Source organism: Xyrauchen texanus, chromosome 36, assembly GCF_025860055.1.
Source record: "Xyrauchen texanus isolate HMW12.3.18 chromosome 36, RBS_HiC_50CHRs, whole genome shotgun sequence".
NCBI classification, from domain to species: Eukaryota; Metazoa; Chordata; class Actinopteri; order Cypriniformes; family Catostomidae; genus Xyrauchen; species Xyrauchen texanus.
The window spans coordinates 3134319-3153718 of NC_068311.1; the positions used below are offsets into that span (position 1 = coordinate 3134319).

At 43.8% G+C, this 19400-nt stretch overlaps 1 protein-coding gene across 5 annotated transcripts in view; it reads left to right on the forward strand.

Moving 5' to 3' along the window:
- The first annotated feature begins 7287 nt into the window (after positions 1-7287).
- Positions 7288-19400, forward strand: part of LOC127629589 (glutamate receptor 4-like) — a 128815-nt gene continuing 116702 nt past the window's right edge. For all 5 annotated transcript variants that reach the window (XR_007968784.1, XM_052106696.1, XM_052106699.1 and 2 more), the window contains exons 1-2: positions 7288-7521; positions 12044-12202. Coding sequence is in view for 4 of the 5 variants with exons in the window: in XM_052106696.1 (XP_051962656.1) it covers positions 7449-7521; positions 12044-12202 (232 nt within the window). In the remaining variant the exon portion in view is untranslated. The remainder of the gene's footprint in view (positions 7522-12043; positions 12203-19400) is intronic.

Below are 19400 nucleotides of genomic sequence, written 5' to 3' on the forward strand. Positions count from 1 at the left end.
TATGCTACACGGCTATATGCTACACGGCTATATGCTACACGGCTATGCTACACGGCTATATGCTACACGGCTATGCTACACGGCTATATGCTACACGGCTATATGCTACACGGCTATGCTACACGGCTATATGCTACACGGCTATATGCTACACGGCTATGCTACATGGCTATATGCTACACGGCTATATGCTACACGGCTATATGCTACACGGCTATGCTACACGGCTATATGCTACACGGCTATGTATATTGATGTAACATCACTTCTGTCAGCTGTTAAAGGGCAAATGCTTCCGTGAAGTAAAAAACATTAAACAAAGTCTTTTGTTTTGTAAATGTATATGCTACACGGCTATGTATATTGCGTTGTTTGCGACACAGTGAAAACACACATGCTATTACAAGCCCTTTCAACATTCGAACATGTGCAGGATATTAATTATCCACTCAATTGTCACCAGATAAAATGGTCACGATCTCGATGTGAGCAATGGAATTAAAACGAATGAAATGCTTTGTTTTGGTATTTATACTTGCACTATAGTAAAAACGTTCATTCTTGATTTAAAAAATGGAATTTAAACCAGTTTAAAACATAATTATTGATATTTGTTAGAGGCTAACCGATATATCGGTTTTACCGATCTATCGGTTAGCTGCAAACATCGACGGAGATAGTTGCTGGTATATACACATATATATATATTATTATTATTCTGGCCCAAACCCTTTATATCTTAATTATTTCTGGTTATTATTAGAATTTTGTCCGCACAACAAACACGCATCTGGGATTTTACTAATTTTGGATTTTGCAGCCTCTATGTCTGCGCCCGTCACAGTAAGCAAAAACATTTTTAACATTCAAAAAATTCAATTTTAAAAACTATCGGCCAATTAATCGGTTATTGGTCTTTTTCATGACCTTAGTTATCGCTATCGGCAAAATCCAATATTGGTCGACCTCCAATATCTGCAATTGCAATTTCACAATGATCTGCCATTCACTCCTGTTCAAAACGCAATTACAGATATCTATTATAATTTCCAAATAACTAGTCAAATTATAATTTTTGTATCAATAGCTACATTGCTACACTTACAAGTCCATTCCTGATAGAATTACAACTAGAAAAAAAGTGTCTGGAATTTGGTTTCTATCAGGAAGACTCGCAGACTTGAGTGAAATTGAAGATGAAGTTTATTTGACGAATATAAAACAGAAAAGTAATGTTTCTCTTTGGCGTAGGCCCCGTCTGGCGGTCCGAAGTTGTACTCGGAACCGTCATATCCTGCCAGAGATAAGAGGCTGGGGCGAGGAGCCTACCCCCGTGCAGGACGGGACTCAACTGGTGGTGGTGGGGTGGTGGAGGTTGCCGTGTTAGCACAATGAAACAGCAATGTGATAGATTGTGAGCAGACTTATAAAGCAACGGCTTACATGTGATTGGCTAGGAGTTACCTCGCTAAATAGGAGGTACATGATAGGAGACAGGGGCGAGGAGCCTACCCCCGCGCAGGACGGGACTCAACCTGTGGTGGTGGGGTGGTGGAGGTTGCCGTGTTAGCACACTGAAACAGCAATGGGATAGATTGTGAGCAGACTTATAAAGCAACGGCTTACATGTGATTGGCTAGGAGTTACCCTGCTAAATAGGAGGTACATGATAGGAGGCAGGGGCGAGGAGCCTACCCCCATGCAGGACGGGACTCAACAGGTGGTGCTGGGGTGGAGGAGGTTGCCGCGTTAGCACACTGAAACAGCAATGTGATCGATTGTGAGCAGACTTATAAAGCAACGGCTTACATGTGATTGGCTAGGAGTTACCCCGCTAATGGTGCGATGATGTACAGCTGCTAGTCTTCCCGCTAGAACTACGCTACGCTTACATTTCCAATAGTAAAATGTCTAATTTCAGATTTGAAATTCCAGTTACAGATATCAATAATTATGTTTGACTAGTTGATTTCAAGAACGTATTCATATTGTATTCAGTGGTGGTGGCGTAGTGGGTTAAAGCACATAACTGGTAATCAGAAGGTTGCTGGTTAGATCCCAACAGCCACCGCCATTGTGTCCTTGAGCAAGGCACTTAACTCCAGGTTACTCCGTGGGGATTGTCCCAGTAATAAGTGCTCTGTAAGTCGCTTTGGATAAAAGTCTCAACAATGTTTAGACATTGTTAAACAACAACGTCTAAAACTGCCAATCAAAAGTCAGAGATCTCAGTATGAAGTTGATGAGAACAGGAACTGACGAGACAGGACTACTTTGTTTTTATAAATGCGTTTCAAACTGAACCAACCTCTCGTGTTTCCTTTGATCTAATCAATACATCGAAACTCTTTTTTCTCCGGCACTGTGAACCAGTACCTCCCCTCGGTGCTCTAGACTCCATTGATTGGCGTATCCTTTGTAAGCTATCTGTGTATATGCTCGATTTTATAGTATGGAGGGAAGAGAGCGAAGAGGAATTCACATGCATTAATTCCATCATGACCTTCTAGAAATGCTCCTAAAATCAGGTCTTTGTCAATGGGACACTTTTCGGCTTTGCCAATTTTGTCCCCACCACTTTACCCAAGAGCTTTCTGCATGTCTAATGCAGAGGAAATCTTCCCATCAACTAATTAATATTCATGAGTTTCACCACCTTGTGACTTCAGATTGTAAATATTGGTCTGTTGTTTTAACAGTTTTAAAGCAGGTGGATGTTGTCATTGCTCTAACGGGTAACTTGGTCAACATTCAGCACCACGGACAGCAACATTAGTCCTACAAAACACGCAGGAACTCCATTAAATAAGCCAATCGCCTCTAACCGTTTAACCCACATGATTCTGTCGTTTATGTCTCAAAGGAAACCTGGGGTGCCTCCGTGATCCGTCTGTCAGCGCGACTGGAGGCCGTAACGATTATGAATGGGCAATAAGGCACAGCTGCAGCCTGACGCACAAGCTGTGTGTCCCGTGGAGACCCCGTTCCTCTCGCGCAGTAACACTCCACAGGAACGTGTCAAATGTCATAAAGCAATAAAACAGCAGCTCGTATATTAAGCCGAGAGTAGTGGTGTAAGGGAGGGGACTGAACCCTTTTTTAGAAAGATGTGCGCGGAGGAGAAACTGATCAAGGTTGCCGTGGAATGAAAAAGTCACGATGGATTTAAGGCCCCTGTGCGTAAACACGTCAGCAGTGCGTTTGATGTCAGAGGGACGCCTCTGTATCTGCGCACCAACCATATGAACACACTTATTAGCTACTGTTCTTTAGTTTTATTGGAGTGTGTAGTTAAAGTGTATTTATTGCATTGTAAGTTCCTAAATGGTATGACTTTGTTTCTTCCGGTGGAACACTGGTCATAGAGGTTTTGAACAACATGACAGTGAGCAAATGATGACAGACTGTTATCAAAAGGTAAATATTACACATTTTACATTATATCCTATTTTATGCTATTGTGCCATTTAACTCTGTTGTACTCTATTCTGTCGTATTATATGTTATATTCTATATTATATGCTATTCTATTCCATTCTATTGTTCTCTATTCTGGTTTATTCAGGGTTCCCGCTTTTGTGATCAATGAATCGATGACTTTATCAGATTCAGACTGGTTCACAAATGATTCATTCAGATCAACAGGTGAAACTTTTAGTCATTCTTACAAAATCTCTCAATCTCTCTCTGTCTCTCTGTCTGTCTGTCTGTCTGTCTGTCTGTCTCTCTCTGTCTGTCTGTCTATCTCTCTGTCTGTCTCTCTTTCTGTCTGTCTGTATGTCTGTTTCTCTCTGTCTGTCTGTCTCTTTCTCTCTCTGTCTGTCTATCTACACACTCTCTCTCTCTCTCTCTCTCTCTCTCTCTCTATCTGTCTGTCTGTCAGTCTGTCTATATGCCTTTCTATCTATCTATCTGTCTGTCTCTCTTTCTGTCTGTCTCTCTCTATCTGTCTTGCTGGCTGTCTATCTATCTATTTATCTATCTATCTATCTATCTATCTATCTATCTATCTATCTATCTATCTATCTGTCTGTCTGTCTGTCTGTCTGTCTGTCTATCTGTCTATCTCTCTCTCTCTCTCTCTCTCTCTCTCTCTCTCTCTCTCTATATATATATATATATAAACAGCATTTACAGCATTTCCTACAACAAAAATTAAAAACTTTAAAATGGTCATGTGTAACCCTTCAAGTAAAATTTATTTTAAAACTTTCTTTGCACCTTCAATACATAAGAGTATAAGCAACTTAATTATTCATTTCCAAAAAGTTTCCAAATGCATTTTTCAAGGTATAAATATTATACATTTCTGAGTCCAGAATATCAAAACCTTTTCTCAGGGTTGCACCACATGACGTTACATAAAAATGTCAGAATGAATATCAGATATTTCTTAAAACGTCATGCTCAGTCTTGAGGGTCTAAAGCTGTCCGCTCAGTTTTATGGTTTTAAAAGTCAACACAAACAGCAAAATGGCTACCATGTTGGTTTCAATCGAATTGAAATTGAGTGATCCGTCGTACGTTTTGTTTTCGCTAGGTGACCGTTAAAAGTGGCGGGAAAACAGAAGAGTTACAACAAATGAGGGATACGAGGGATACAGACTTTGGGCAAGCTAGCAATCAAGCAACTATCCAAAAACATCCAAAGTACCATATAGCAACGCCATGGGAACCACCCCAGCCGTTCAGACCGAACGCGTATTCGCGTTGTTTAAGCATGCTCGAGATGGACATCTTTGTTGCGCCGCATCTCACCATTTTTTCAATGTCTTGCACAGAAGCGCTGAGGTTTTTAGACGCCGTGTCAAGTAACAAAGAACTTAAACTTTCTAAAACACATTCGGTTTGAAAAGCCCTAATAAGTGTGTTGTAAAAGGATCAATGGAAAGGAGGAGGCGAGAACCGGCTTGACAATGTAAATAATAGTTTAATATAAAACTTAAACAAAAGACAAACACACGCATATGATGGACATGTCGGTTAAACGATCTCTCTCTCCCGCACGATCCTCTGCAGTCAAACTTTATCCCTCTCGGGAGGCTTGATTAGCCTGATACGGGACCGGGTGTGTAGGATCACGACCCAGCCCCGCCCTCCACCCTGCCACATTCCTCCCTCGTTCTCTCAGGCTGGGGAGCCCCCAGCATGACTTACACCCCCCTTTCCCTGGGGGAGGGCGTGCCCTAAGCACTGTCTGCCGGCAGGTCATCCCCGTCTACCAGGACGAGGGAGGGGACAAGGGGAGGGAAACAGAAATAATTAAACTGGGGGGTACTTCCTGTAACAGTGTAGTACCCCCCCAAAAAACACTGTAAAATTTAAAAGAGAGGGAAAAGGCCAACGCAGAGTGGCAGTGAGAGAGAGAGATGAAAAAAAACGAACTCTTACTCGCCAGTTGTTGATACGTCGCATCTTGTTCCTCGGCCACTCCTCCACCCTCTATCGGACGACATCCGCACCTCTCCGGGCGGATCGGAGGCAGACCTCCAGCCCCTGGCGGACGGAACACCCCGCCGCGTTCTCGGGGAACAGAAGGGGTCTCCCCCGCCACTGGCAGCGGTTCTCCCGCTCCAGGCGGTCGGCAGCGAGCCCCTCCCCGCTCGCGGTCGGCGGTCTCAAACCCTGCCGTGTTTCAGTGGCCGGTAGGCGACTCCTGCGCCCCTGGCAGCGGCCCTGACCACTCCAGGCGGTCGTTAGGAGCCCCTTCTCCTCTTGCGGTCGCGCGGCTGCTCCGTTGGGGTGGACGGTAGTGGCGAGAACTCTACTACGGCATATCCCTCCTCCTTCCCGGGTTTTCGGCAACAGTCAATGGAAAGGAGGAGGCGAGAACCGGCTTGACAATGTAAATAATAGTTTAATATAAAACTTAAACAAAAGACAAACACACGCATATGATGGACATGTCGGTAAACGATCTCTCTCTCCCGCACGATCCTCTGCAGTCGGACCTTTATACCTCTCGGAGGCTTGATTAGCCTAATACGGTACCGGGTGGGTAAGATCACGACCCGGCCCCGCCCTCCGACCTATCACATTTGTTTAACAGTTAAAGGACGGGCATGGAGGAGGTGGGAGCTGGTGGAACAGTAAACATAAATAAACAACATAAAACAAGCATAAACAGGCCATGTGCATCTCTCTCTTGAACCGGTGTCTCCAGCCACCCCTTATCTCGCTCTCACGCTGATCAGCTGATTCATGTCCAGCCATGCTCCGTCACGGCCCAGCCACGCCCTCCTCCATGTCACAGTGTACTGGTGAATTTTGCACGGGGAAACATTGTGTCAGTCTTTGGCAAGAACGCGAGCTGATGTCTAACCGGAAACACGTGTCGTTCATCGGGTGGTTGTCGAGGATTTGTGCTCACTACCTCTAGTATATAGTGGGCTACTGTATGACTGAGAACAAAACAGAGTTGTGTAGAATAGAAACGAAAACTATAGAAAATAAGAAAGGGGGTGGTAATGGAAACCTGAAATTATCAAGGAATTCATGGACATTGTTATAGTCAATACGGATTTGTATAGATATGCTCTGCTGTAAATCTAATTTGATGATTTTTGGGGTATAATTCAAGTCTGTAGCACAAAATGTTTTGCAACAAAGTTTAACAATTTATTAAAATCAGTAACCTTAAGTATGAATTTTAATGGTGATACTTGACTTAGCAAACATGGCTTAAGTCCTCAGAGCCAAAGAGTGCAGAGAGAGAGAGAGCGAGAGAGAGCGAGAGACAGAGAGAGAGCGAGAGAGGGTAAGCGAGGGAGAGAGAGAGAGCGAGAGAGAGCGAGAGACAAAGAGGGGGGGTTAGAGAGAGGGTAAGCAAGAAAGAGAGAGAGAGAGAGAGTGTGGGGGGTTAGAGAAAGACAGAGAGAGAGAGAGGGTAAGAGAGAGAGAGTGGGGGGGGTAGAGAGAGGCGCTCTATAACCCCCCCACTCTCTCTCACTCTCTCTCTCTCTCTCTCTCTCGCTTACCCTCTCTTTCTCTCTCTAACCCCCACTCTCTCTCTCTCTCGCTTACCCTCTCTCTCTCTCTCTCTCTCTCTCTCTAACCCCCCCTCTCTCTCTCTTGCTTACCCTCTCTCTAACCCCCCTCTCTCTCTCCCTCGCTTACCCTTTCTCTCTCTCTAACCCCTCACTCTCTCTCTTACACTCTCTCTCTTTCTATCTCTCTCTCACCTTCTCTCTCTCTCTGTCTCTCTCTCTCTCTCTCTCTCTCTACCCTCACTCTCTCTCTTAGCGTTCAAGCTATTCAGACAGATTCTTCTCTTCTCTTTCCAGTGGATACTGCGGGGAGCAGACGGCTTGCCTAGTAGGATGGATTGTTGAAACTCCCTTGGCGGGAAAATTCATTTATTTATTTCTTTTCATTTGGGTTCCGCCACACTCTCTCGTCACCATCCATCTCTCTATCCATGTGTCCGGACGCATTCTGATTCGGGCAGAATGCGGATCCTGTTGCTGATTCCGCTGCTGTGGGGACTTAATGAAGGGGCTTTTCCAAGCAGTGTCCAAATCGGTGAGTTACAACACTTCCAACATGATAGATAGAAATATAGACAGACAGACAGACAGATAGACAGACAGACAGATAGATAAATTATTCTAAAAAGGTAAAAGGTTCTGTATAAGTTCAACTACATTAGGCTATAGACAAAAGTATAGACTGCATTATGCAATAAATGCTACTAATGTTACACCATGTGCATGAATAGTAACTATTGCATTTGTATTATAAAGCAAAGTGTTCACATAAGTATCTATTATACTTATAGGCAAAACTAAGTTTAAGAACCCACATCGGTACACCACTTTCCAGAGTGTTGGGGATAAGTGTGTCCCCCTCAATATGTGCAGTGGTTACAGCCATGCAAAGTACCCTAATCTGGTGCTATTCAGAAGCATTTTTCTTAAGAGTGTATTGCATGCTTAGAGAACCTATTGCTGATTTTCTTTGCACTTTAAATTGGGGTGGAATTATGTTTTCAATGTATTATAGTTGTCATTATGTGTTATCCTAGTGTGGCTGTGTGGTCCACATAATAAAGGTGAGTGTAAACGGGGACTTTGCTATAAGCGCATTGATGTATACTACATGTGTGCGCACCTTTGTACCTTTCCCCTCTAGTTTAGAGCATCACTGCAGTATTCTGTCTCTCCTGATCTGTCTTACTCTACTGGTGTGATGTGGAGTGGAATTCCCTCTTCCTTTTGAGTACGATCAAAGTTTCCCGTTTCAATGGAATTAGAGCTCTGTGTCTGATTAATATCCACAAACCACTAACACGGCCACCCACCCCCTCTCTTTCGCTTACACACACTGTTGTCTCTGTTTTGGGTGTGTGTCCCTCAGTCACCGCATTGCTCATTGAGATGGAGAGTCTCGCGCCCTAATGAGATGCGGCCGCTGACTTGCGCGCCTTTGACAGCACTGCCGATAAAGTTAAAACGCTAAATACGAAAACACACACTCACAGAGAAAGAGAGAGAGACGGAGATGCACACATACCACATGCACACACATGCATGCAGTGCCTACTGGCATTTACATATCGCTGCAATGCACAACGTTTGTTTTTGTTTGCAAATAAAAGCACATTATGGGATCTCACGCTGCAGTTTAGACAAAGTGTCCACCAAAAGTCATTAAAAGAGGAGAATTGGAGGATAACGTGACATCATCCCTGCCGAGTACAGAGTAGTACAGCAAAGACTGATTTTTCATACAGAGACATTTTTTGCAATGCTTAAAGGGATAGTTCACCCACAAATGACAATTCTGTCATAATTTACTCACCCTCATTTGTTCCAAAACTTAAATGGAGATGCTTAGCAGAATGTTGAATGTTGCTCTTTTTCGTACTCGGCTCCAAAAAGAACAAAAAATTACATAAAAGTATCATAAATGTTGTCCATATGACTTATGGTTAATTGAGTTTTAAATGAACAAAAACCAATCAACCCTAAACCTTAATTCTAACACTTAATCAGCTCAGATGTCATGTGATGAAACAACATGGCGCTGACCACAGCGGAGTTTGTCTTTGGGAGAAACGCCAACGAAACTACTTCTGGTAAAAAACCTAATTACGTTTTTACATTGAAACCTTTTTGAGTCAAAAGATTAGAGTCTCTAGTTTCATCCGATATGCCGTTTTAAACATGTTAGTGAATTATCGTGAAACGCCACTCTGTTAAACACGATGCACACTAATGTGTACAACAGCACAAGTTTTCATTGGAAATCCTACATTTACTGTGAAATGTCACATTGAGAAAATGTTTTTGCTTTCAGAGGATTTATATGGAGTTAGGATGAAAATAAGGTGCATTTCAAACTGTTCTGAGACCAGTGCAGACAGACAGCACACTGGAGGTCGTTCACTAAATAGGGAGCAAGGGAGCATCCTATAGCTGCAGTAAAGTGCGTTCACTCCTAACATCCAGTAAAATGTTCAGTTTCAGGCTGCAAATGATGTTTGGATCACTCAACATGTTTGACAGACATGAGACAATGTTATCAGTACATAGATTCACCATTTATAATGCATCGTTTTATTTTAACAAGGTTGGCCGTGATTGGACGAAGCTGGCCATTAGTTGTAGAAATAAGGGGATGTTACGTGTCGTGGTTTCACGGTATACCACGGTTATCAAACGACGACATTTATAATTCATGGGATTGCATTCACTGTATTACTTTATATTCTTTATAAAATCCAAGTAAAGAAATGAAAGTTTCCATTGTAAATATCAGTTCAATTAAGAGAGAATCGGCTACATTTACACAGCTTGATAAAATAAATCTAAAACTTGCTTTGAAAAAAAAGCAGCTTATTTGTATACAGCATAGAGTTAAAAAGCATAGAGATCTGTATTTCCTGAGGTAATTCAATCTTCATAAAAGAGCGTGTTTTGTGCCCCTGAAGGGCACTGCGGGAAGGGGACACCACACGAAGGTGTTTCAAACGAGAGTCGGCAACTCAAGCCCTCCATGGAGGGCCCTTAAACATGGCCGTTATCGAACACGCGATGATTACTTCGATGAGGTAATTGGACCGTTTATGATCACGTGACCCTGATGGCGTGTCCTTGGGATATATTTTAAAGCAAGGTTGTCAATCAGAACATATTAGATGTTCAAAAGCTTGGGCGAGCGCTTTAGCCCTTTTATAACAGATACTTCTCCTCCGCAGTTTACATTCATCCTCATACATAAGATAGTAGACAGCCATAATAACCAGAGAGATTCTCCAAAAACAGGGCCCATTTTTCCTTTAGGCTAGTCTGAACCCTGTGGTTTATTAATATTTATTACTAAAACAAAATAACTTTTGGCGGGAAATGTTCAATCATGTATTTTATATACATTTATGTATAGAAATATTACTATTTTATTACTATTATTATTAGTAGTAGTAGTATTATTATTAAAAAAGTAACTGTAAGCCATTTTAAATAACACACAAAAGGCAATGTTTTACAAAAAGTATTTATTTGCAACAAATTAACAGCAATAAATAATTGATTCCAGTTGATAGAACAACTGCGTGTCATGGTAACGATTTAGGCGAAGATAAAGTGGTAGTGACGTATGTCTTTTATTACACCCTTCATCAAGGCTGCTCCAAACGGCCATACATGAGACGCGAGTGCTCTGCGATATTGACCAGGTGCGCGTTATATTCAGGTGTGACTTTCTATATGTAAAGAAGCTACTCTGAAAAGCTGAAAAAACAGTTTTCTGCCAATTAACCTCCATCTATGTGGAAAGGCCTGAAAAGCATTACCAAATACAAGACACCACCCCCTCACTCTGTAGAGAGTACACTAATGGCTGATGAACTGAATGTGTTTGACTGCAGGTTTGAAAAGCCTAATGTCACAGCCGTTCCCCATTCTGATCTTCACTTCACACACACCAACACCTCCTGTAACCAACCCCCCTCCACGCTCCTGCTACTCAATATGCACTTATGAACTGTGAGGAGGATGTGTGCCAGGTATTTCGGAAACAAAAGACTAGGAAAGGTTCAGGCCCATTCTGTGTTTCACCTGCCTGTCTTAAAGTCTGCGCTGACCAACTGGCCTCCATCTTCACACGGATTTCAATAGATCACTGGAGCAGTATGAAGTTCCCTGCTGCTTCAAATGCACCCCGAATCACAGGATTTAATGTTTACAGACCTGTCGCTCTAATATCGGTGGCCATAAAGTCACTTGAGAGACTGGTTTTGGCCTACCTGAAGGACATCACTGGACCCCTGCTGGACCCACTTCAGTTTTCTTACCGAGCAAACAGGTCTGTGGATGATGCTGTCAATGTGGGACTGCATTATATCCTGCAACACCTCGACAGACCTGGGACTTATGCAAGGACCCTATTTGTGGTCTTTAGTTCAGCCTTTAATACCATCATGCCTGATCTTCTCTCAACCAAACTGACCCAGCTCTCCATGCCCACCCCAATCTGTTAATGGATCACCAGCTTTCTGACAGATAGGCATCAGCTAGTGAGACTGGGGAAACACACATCCGGGTCACTCACTATTAGCACTGGTGCTCCTCAGGGATGCTTTCTCTCTCCACTGCGCTTCTCCCTGTGCACGAATGACTGCACTGCAAAAGACCCCACTGTCAAACTCCTGAAGTTTGCAGATGACACCACAGTCATCGGCCTCATCTGCGATGGTGACGAGTCTGCATATAGAAGGGAGGTTGATCAGCTGGCTGTCTGGTATGGTCACAACAACCTAGAACTGTACACACTCAAAACAGTGGAGATGATAGAGGACTTCAGGAGAAATCCCCCTGATGCTCTATAGTAAAAGCATTGTGTGAGGAACAGGGTGAAAGTACATGTTTATGAACTGATAATCGACCATTTTACTCATGATTTGTGTGAAAGTGAATAAAAGTAATTTTTAGTGCAGTTCTTCTAGTGTTCATTTCACCATTAAACTGCCTCGATGCAAACATGAGCCACGTAAAAGTGCATCTTTCCTTCTGCAATTGTTTACTCTTTCTTTCTCTCTTTCCAGGTGGGTTGTTTATAAGAAACACGGATCAAGAATACACGGCTTTCCGCTTGGCCATATTTCTACACAACACAAGTCCGAACGCCAGTGAAGCACCCTTCAACCTGGTTCCACATGTTGACAACATCGAGACCGCCAACAGCTTTGCTGTCACCAATGCCTGTGAGTGACACATGTCAATCAAAGTTGTGTGTGTTGGAACAGTCTGACTGTGTGTGGTCTGACACAGCGCTTTTAATGTGCACCGTCAACTATAAGTATGCTAGTGCTATTTTGACTTCCTGAAGAGACACTTTTTTGGAGCGGCCTGACATGTAGACTTCTGACTCAACCAATGGCGTGACATTAGGGCGAGACTATCTGTTCGTCATGCCAATGGCAGATGGGGAGTGCTGAGGAATGAGTGGTACCAGTTGCTAAGAAATTACACACTGCAGCTTTATAGCTTTAAAGAACAACTGTTTTTGTTGATTCAGTGTGTTGCAAATACATAAATATCAACTCTTGACTGTTTTTCAGCATTCTTTGGTAAGTGTGCTTGTGACTTCTCTCTGTTTGTACTTGCTATAAGAATTGTGTTAAGAATTACTATATATCTAACGCACATTTTGTAACACAATGGATTGTGTAATTGAGCTTGTGCAGCATTTTTGTTCACATATTTGCGTGGTGTTCTTACAGCAGTTGTCCACGTCCAAATTAATATGTTTTGTATGATTTCGCCATATTTACTCCTTTCATTTACGCTAGAACAGTTCTAGGACTAGACTGGGAAGAGATATCGGCCTGCAATTTTACATGGCAACTGGCCCAACTGTTGAGCCGGGGGTTTCGCTGTCCTTTTATGCATATCACAGCGCCGTTTTGTTGTCCGTTCTGCATAACTCATTGCTGCTTATCGCGGCCCATTTGGCACGTTGTCACCACCGGACTGCTCGGTTCTCCCGATGGACATTCCGCCCCTGATCGACCCAAAAGTACATCGGCCCAACTGGGAAAATGCCCGCTATGCCAGATTACCAGTCCAGCCCTGAGTTCTAGACACCCTTGCTTAATACTTGATTCAGTAGAGGCTGCTTCAACTGTTCTGGGTGTGTCATATAAGGGAGACCGGGCTGGACTGGGAAGTAACTGCTCAAAAGTTGTTGCATATCGCGGCGCCGTTTTGTTGTCTGTTCTGCATAATGCAGCGGCTCATTTTAGCGTATCGCTTCGAGGCAGACCCACTGGCCTGCTCAGTTCTCCCAATGGCTAGTCCGCACCTGATCAGCCTCAAAGTGAGTCGGCCCACCGGGACAAGGTGGCTCATTGCTGTTTATCACGGCACATTCGGCACGTTTCGTGGCCAAACCACCGGACTGCTTTTTTCTCCTGATGGACATTCCACCCCTGAACGGCCCAAAAGTGTGTCGGCCCACCAGGAAAATGCCCACTATGCCAGATTACCAGTCCAGCCCTGAGTTCTAGACACCCTTGCTTAACTCTGCCTGGTATGCCAGATTACCAGTCCAGCCCTGAAGGGAGACTAGGGCTGTTTAAAAATATATTTATGGATTAATCGCAATCTTCATTTGAATGACCCCGCCCCTGAATTACAGCAAAAGATATTGAGATTTTAAGAAACGAGATTAATTGGACAAATAACGGCTACACAATTAACAAGAGTCTTAAAGATCACTTAAAGAGAACTGTTTTGTTGTGGTATAGAAATTTTTCATATGTAAGCAAAATGGACATTATGGGTCCTAATTTAAGAGATCGCTAGTGCTAAGAGCAGCGCTATGCCATAAGTCATATGTGCAAAGTCAGTGGGCATGGCCATGAAGTTTTGGTATTTTTGTGTAAGCATGTGCGCAAGTGGGTTCGGCGAAATCGCGCATATAAGGCGCTAACGGGCTGGGATAAGTTCAATTTAAGCTGGTGGTTCAATAAAATGTTTCTGCATCCTATTATATAGTCCATTCCCTCATGCACCAGCAATATAAGCAAAGACAGCACATTCATAAGGAGATGGTAGTATAAATGGACTGTATGCAATTAATTAGAAGAATAGAAATATGGACATTCTTTTGTGCATTAACTGCGTCCTTGTTGAACATGACTCTTTTTATACGCATGGAAAATGTATATAAGTTATTAATCATTTTCATCTACTGACACACAAATCATGGCTAGTATTAAGAGTGATTGTATCAGGGGCTGGGTAGCTCAGTGGTAAATGACACTGGCTACCACCCCTGGGGGTCGCTTGTTTGAATCCAGGGTGTGTTGAGTGACTCCAGCCAGGTCTCCTAAGCAACCAAATTGGCCCGGTTGCCAGGGAGGGTAGAGTCACATGGGGTAACCTCCTCGTGGTCACTATAATGTGGTTCAGAAAGGTGGGGCACATGGTGAGTTGAACGTGGATGCTGCGGTGGATGGTGTGAAGCCTCCACGCACACCATGTCTCCGTGGCAACGCGCTCAACCAGCCATGTGATAAGATGCGCGGGTTGGTGGTCTCAGACGCGGAGGCAACTGGGATTCGTCCTCCGCCATCCGGATTGAGGCGAATCACTATGCCACCACGAGGACTTAAAAGCACATTGGGAATTGGGCATTCCGTATCGGGAGAAAAAGAGGAAAAACAGTGATTGTATCAGCACGCATCAATTTAATTCATCAAAAAAAGTAACTCGAAATTCAAATGAAACAAACATTTTACCCTCACCAACATCTTCCACTGTCCCCTTTTGCAGTGACTTAAAAATCACCCTATGACAACAGGTGGAAAAATACCAATACACATTAGATCATAAATACAACTGTAAATATAAACATTATAATAATTGAAAAATAAATCATGAGCTATAGATGAGCACAAACGTAATACATCTTTGCTTTTGCGCTGACAAGGAAACTGCTACTGCGCTACTGCTACCGCTTAGCAGTAGCGCTCTCGGGAAATTGGATAAGACGTAGCGCACAGTTGGGGCATGTAGCGCTGAGTTTTGCACACTTACTAAAATAGAGCCCTATAACTGAAACATACCCGAATTAATCGGAATAGAATCAAAATAGAATCGAAATTGGAATCAAATTAGCAACTTTGTATCGATATGCAGCCTTAAGAGAGACATTCAAAACAGAGCCCAGAAACCCATCCACTGACCTAAAGAACATGGAGAACATTTTCATCTGAGTTCTTCATTAAAAGAGGGTTCTATGCTAATCCTAAGAACCACTGAGGAACCTTTGACTGTGTGTGTTTTCAGTGCAGTACTAAGACAGGGACCTTCAGAGTCAATCCCAGTTTAACCTCTCTCCCACTGGGTACCAACCTCTCCTGCTCTAGAGTGCTGGACGCCCAGACCGAGTCTCCAGAAACTGCTGCTGTACCGATGCAGAACTGTGTGTGTGTGTGTGTGTGTGTGTATCTCTGCACTGGCTGTCTACCAGCTCTTTTAGCCCTCATCAGCAGCGGAATACTGACAGCTTTGGGAATGCTCTGTGTGTGTGTGTGTGTGTGTGTGTGTGTGTGTGTGTGTGTGTGTGTGTGTGTGTGTGTGTGAAGAGAGATAGATAGAGAGAAAGAGAGAGAGAAGTGTAGGTAATCGTTTCCTAAGCGACTCCTCGGCATGCAGAAGAGAATACAGAGTGGAACGTTTTTTTTTTTTCTTTTATCCTAACATACCTTTATCTGAGCGCTTTAAAGCACCGAGCAAAATCAATCTTTGAATGAGTCTGAGCGCAGAGAGAGAGAGAGAGAGAGAGGGAGAGAGAGTGAAGAACCGAATGAGAATGGGAGGAGAATAAGGTGGGATCTATTTAATGAAAGAGGGAGAAATGGAGAAATTACGGGAATGATATGTTGTCAAATGCAGGGGGACATGCGGAGAAGTAGAGGTGAATAGAGGTGAAGAGAGGGAGGAGGTGAAAGAGAGGAGAGATATAAATGGATGGGTGTGTCATGACCTTTGTGTGTGTGGCAGTAAATGTTTTAGTGTGTGTGTGTGTGTGTGTGTGTGTCAGAGAGAGAAGAGAAAAAGATAGGGAGGAAAATAGAATCAACAGAAACAATGGACTGATAGAAGATAAAAAGTTAATGGATGGATGAAAGGAGGTGTGAAATGGTTCGAGCTGAATTAATTGCACTTCACCCTTCATAACAATCCCCAACCAAAATGCTTGAAGGGTATCAACAAAGTGCTTCCTTGTAATGTTGTAACCTCACTGTTATTCTACAGACAGTCTTGTGTTTTTCCAAAACCACTGAACCAAGACCAAACTGATCAATTGTAACTCCTTCAAGATTTCAAGCTACATCCACCAAACGCGCCACAGTCGTGTTAGACAGACCAATCGATGTGTCTTGTAACACTGTAGCAATAACTAGGACACCCTAAAGACGTCTCGCAACCAGCCAAAATAACCCGGGAATGTCTATTTATCCATCTATCAGACTATCTATCAACCTAACTGACTGTTTATCTTTTTATAATGTCTGTATAACCATCAACAAACCAAGGCTTTGTCAGGTCAATATCAAAGTTAAGTTTAACTTGCCCCTTTAGCTTGCAAAACTCTGGGTTACAGCGAGGCACTTACAATGGAAGCGAATGGGGCCAATCTTTAAACGTTAATATACTCACCGTTTCAGGGGGTCTGGGTTGCTCAGCGAGTACTGACGCTGACTACCACACCTTGAGTAGTGAGTTCGAATCCAGGGCGTGCTGAGTGACTCCAGCCAGGTCTCCTAAGCAACCAAATTGGCCCGGTTGCTAGGGAGGGTAGAGTCACATGGGGTAACCTCCTCGTGGTCGCTATAATGTGGTTCTTGCTTTCGGTGGGGCGTGTGGTGAGTTGTGCGTGGATGCCGCGGAGAATAGCGTGAAGCCTCACTGTAATCTCCATTTGAGTTATTTTTAAATAAAGGAGGGATGAGTTTAAATTAATTTTTGGGGTAAACAACATTATACCACAAGAACTGTCAATTGAGCTTCACTTGTACTGAACGTGGAATATTCTTTTAAATTGCATATACTGGATGTTTTGTTACATGTTTGATGATTACATGCCTATTGACAAGTTGTAAAGGGGGTTAATGGAAAGGAGGAGGCGAGAACCGGCTTGACAATATTTACATTTACATTTATGCATTTGGCAGATGCTTTTATCCAAAGTGACTTACAGTGCACTTATTACAGGGACAATCCCCCGGAGCAACCTGGAGTTAAGTGCCTTGCTCAAGGACACAATGGTGGTGGCTGTGGGGCTCAAACCAGCGTCCTTCTGATTACCAGATTACCAGTTATGTTCTTTAGACCACTACACCACCACCACAACAGTGAAACAATATAAATAATAGTTTAATATAAAACTGAACCCAAAAAGACTAAAACACACACACAGGTGTCGGACAGCTGCCCGTAACTCTCTCTCTGTCGCACTGCCATCTCCAGTCGGCCTTTATCCCGCTCTGAGGCTCGATTAGCCTGATTAGGGGCCGGGTGTGTGGAATCACGACCCGGCCCGCACTCCACCCTGTCACATTCCTCCCTCATTCTCTCAGGCCGGGGAGCCAAAGGCATGACGTACACCCCCCCCCCCCCTTTCCCTGGGGAGGTGTGTGCCTTCCGCTCCGTCTGCCAGCAGGTCATCCCCGTCTACCTAAATGAGGGAGGGGACAAGGGGAGGGAAACAAAAAAGTGTGGCACCTACACACCGTAACGGTGATCATGCCAAATTAACAAAACATTTAAAAAAAGAGAGGGGAAAGGCCAATACAGAGCGGAAGTGGGTGAGAGAGAGAAAAAAAAGACTTACACGCCAGTTCTCCGATTTGCCGTAGCTTGATCCTCGGCAACTCCTCCACCCTTTAATGGACGACAGCAGCACCTCCCCAGGCAGATTGGAGGCAGTCTTCCGGCCCCTGGTGGACAGAATGCCCCGCTGCTTTCTTAGGAAACAAGGGGCCTCCCCCACATGCTCCAGGTGGTCGGCTAGGAGACCCTTCTCCCTCGAGGTCGGCGGCCGTTCGTCTGCTCTCAGGCGGCCGGGATCCTCCGTCCCCCGGCAGATGGCCGAGGCTGCTCCATTGGGGTGGATGGTAGTGGAGAGGACCCTACCATGGCACATCCGTCCTCCATCCCGGGTTTCAGCACCAGTGTAAAGGGGGTTAATGGAAAGGAGGGGGCGAGAACCGGTTTGACAATATAAATAATAGTTTAATATAAAACTGAACCCAAAAAGACAAACACACAGGTGTAGGACAGCTGCCCGTATATCTCTCTCTCTCGCACTGCAGTCTCCAGTCGGCATTTATCCCTCTCTGAGGCTTGATTAGCCCGATTAGGGGCCAGGTGTGTGGAATCACGCCCTGCCACACAAGTATTTACATTGATACACAGAACAAGTTCTAAAATGGTACTGTCTCTTTAAGACCAGCGGCAGGGACTTCGACAGAAGGGAGAAGAGTTTGTTTTGGTCAATGGTAACTTTACAGCATCCATGCTATGTGTGATTAGAATTAAATGTTTATTTTTTGTTGCTTTTGATCAATAACTGACCGTAGAGAACAGAAAGGGTGTTAAAATAGACATTATTCAAAGACATATGGATTGCATGAAGCGTGGGTCTTGTCTTTGGGCACACATTTCATCGAAAGAATCTACATTTTTACTCCCAGCATGCAGTGAAAAGATCTCGATGCCGAACTTCTTCGGGCAGCACGAGTGAAAAATTAAAATGACCTGCCAGTGGCTAATCACACACAGTTTTATCTGCATATGCATGTGATTAAGGGTGAGGTTTGGGGATTGAAAGCAAGAGCAGTCTTGGGATATTAAGAATTGACATGAGGATCCTTCAAATGAAGATTGTGATTAAGTGGCGAATCTATATTTTTGCCCAGCCCTAGAGCCAAACGAGTAAGAGAGACTAAGGACGTTTTAGCTCTAGAGAGACCCAGAACACAGGCTTTGGTTAGCCAAATGTTGTTGAACGGGGTGGGGAGTTGGGTTGGGGCATGGGGGACGTGTTCGCTGTCCTTTTCTGCATCTCGCGGCGTTTTTGTGGTCCGTTCTGTGGCTCATTGTTGCTTATCTCGGCCCATTCGGCACGTTTCATGGCTGAACCACAGGCCCGCTCAGTTCTCCCGATGGCCATCACGCCACTTATCGGCCCAAAAGTGCGTCGGCCCACCGGGAAAATGCCCAGTGTACCAGATTACCAGTCCAGCCCTGATTTCAAGACAGCATTTGTATTGATGGAATACATGAATCTATGTGAACGATATGATTAAAAAACGATAATTTATCAAATGTATATTTTGTAATGTTCCTAGTTAGAAGGTTAACAGTATTATCCGAGAGAATATCTTT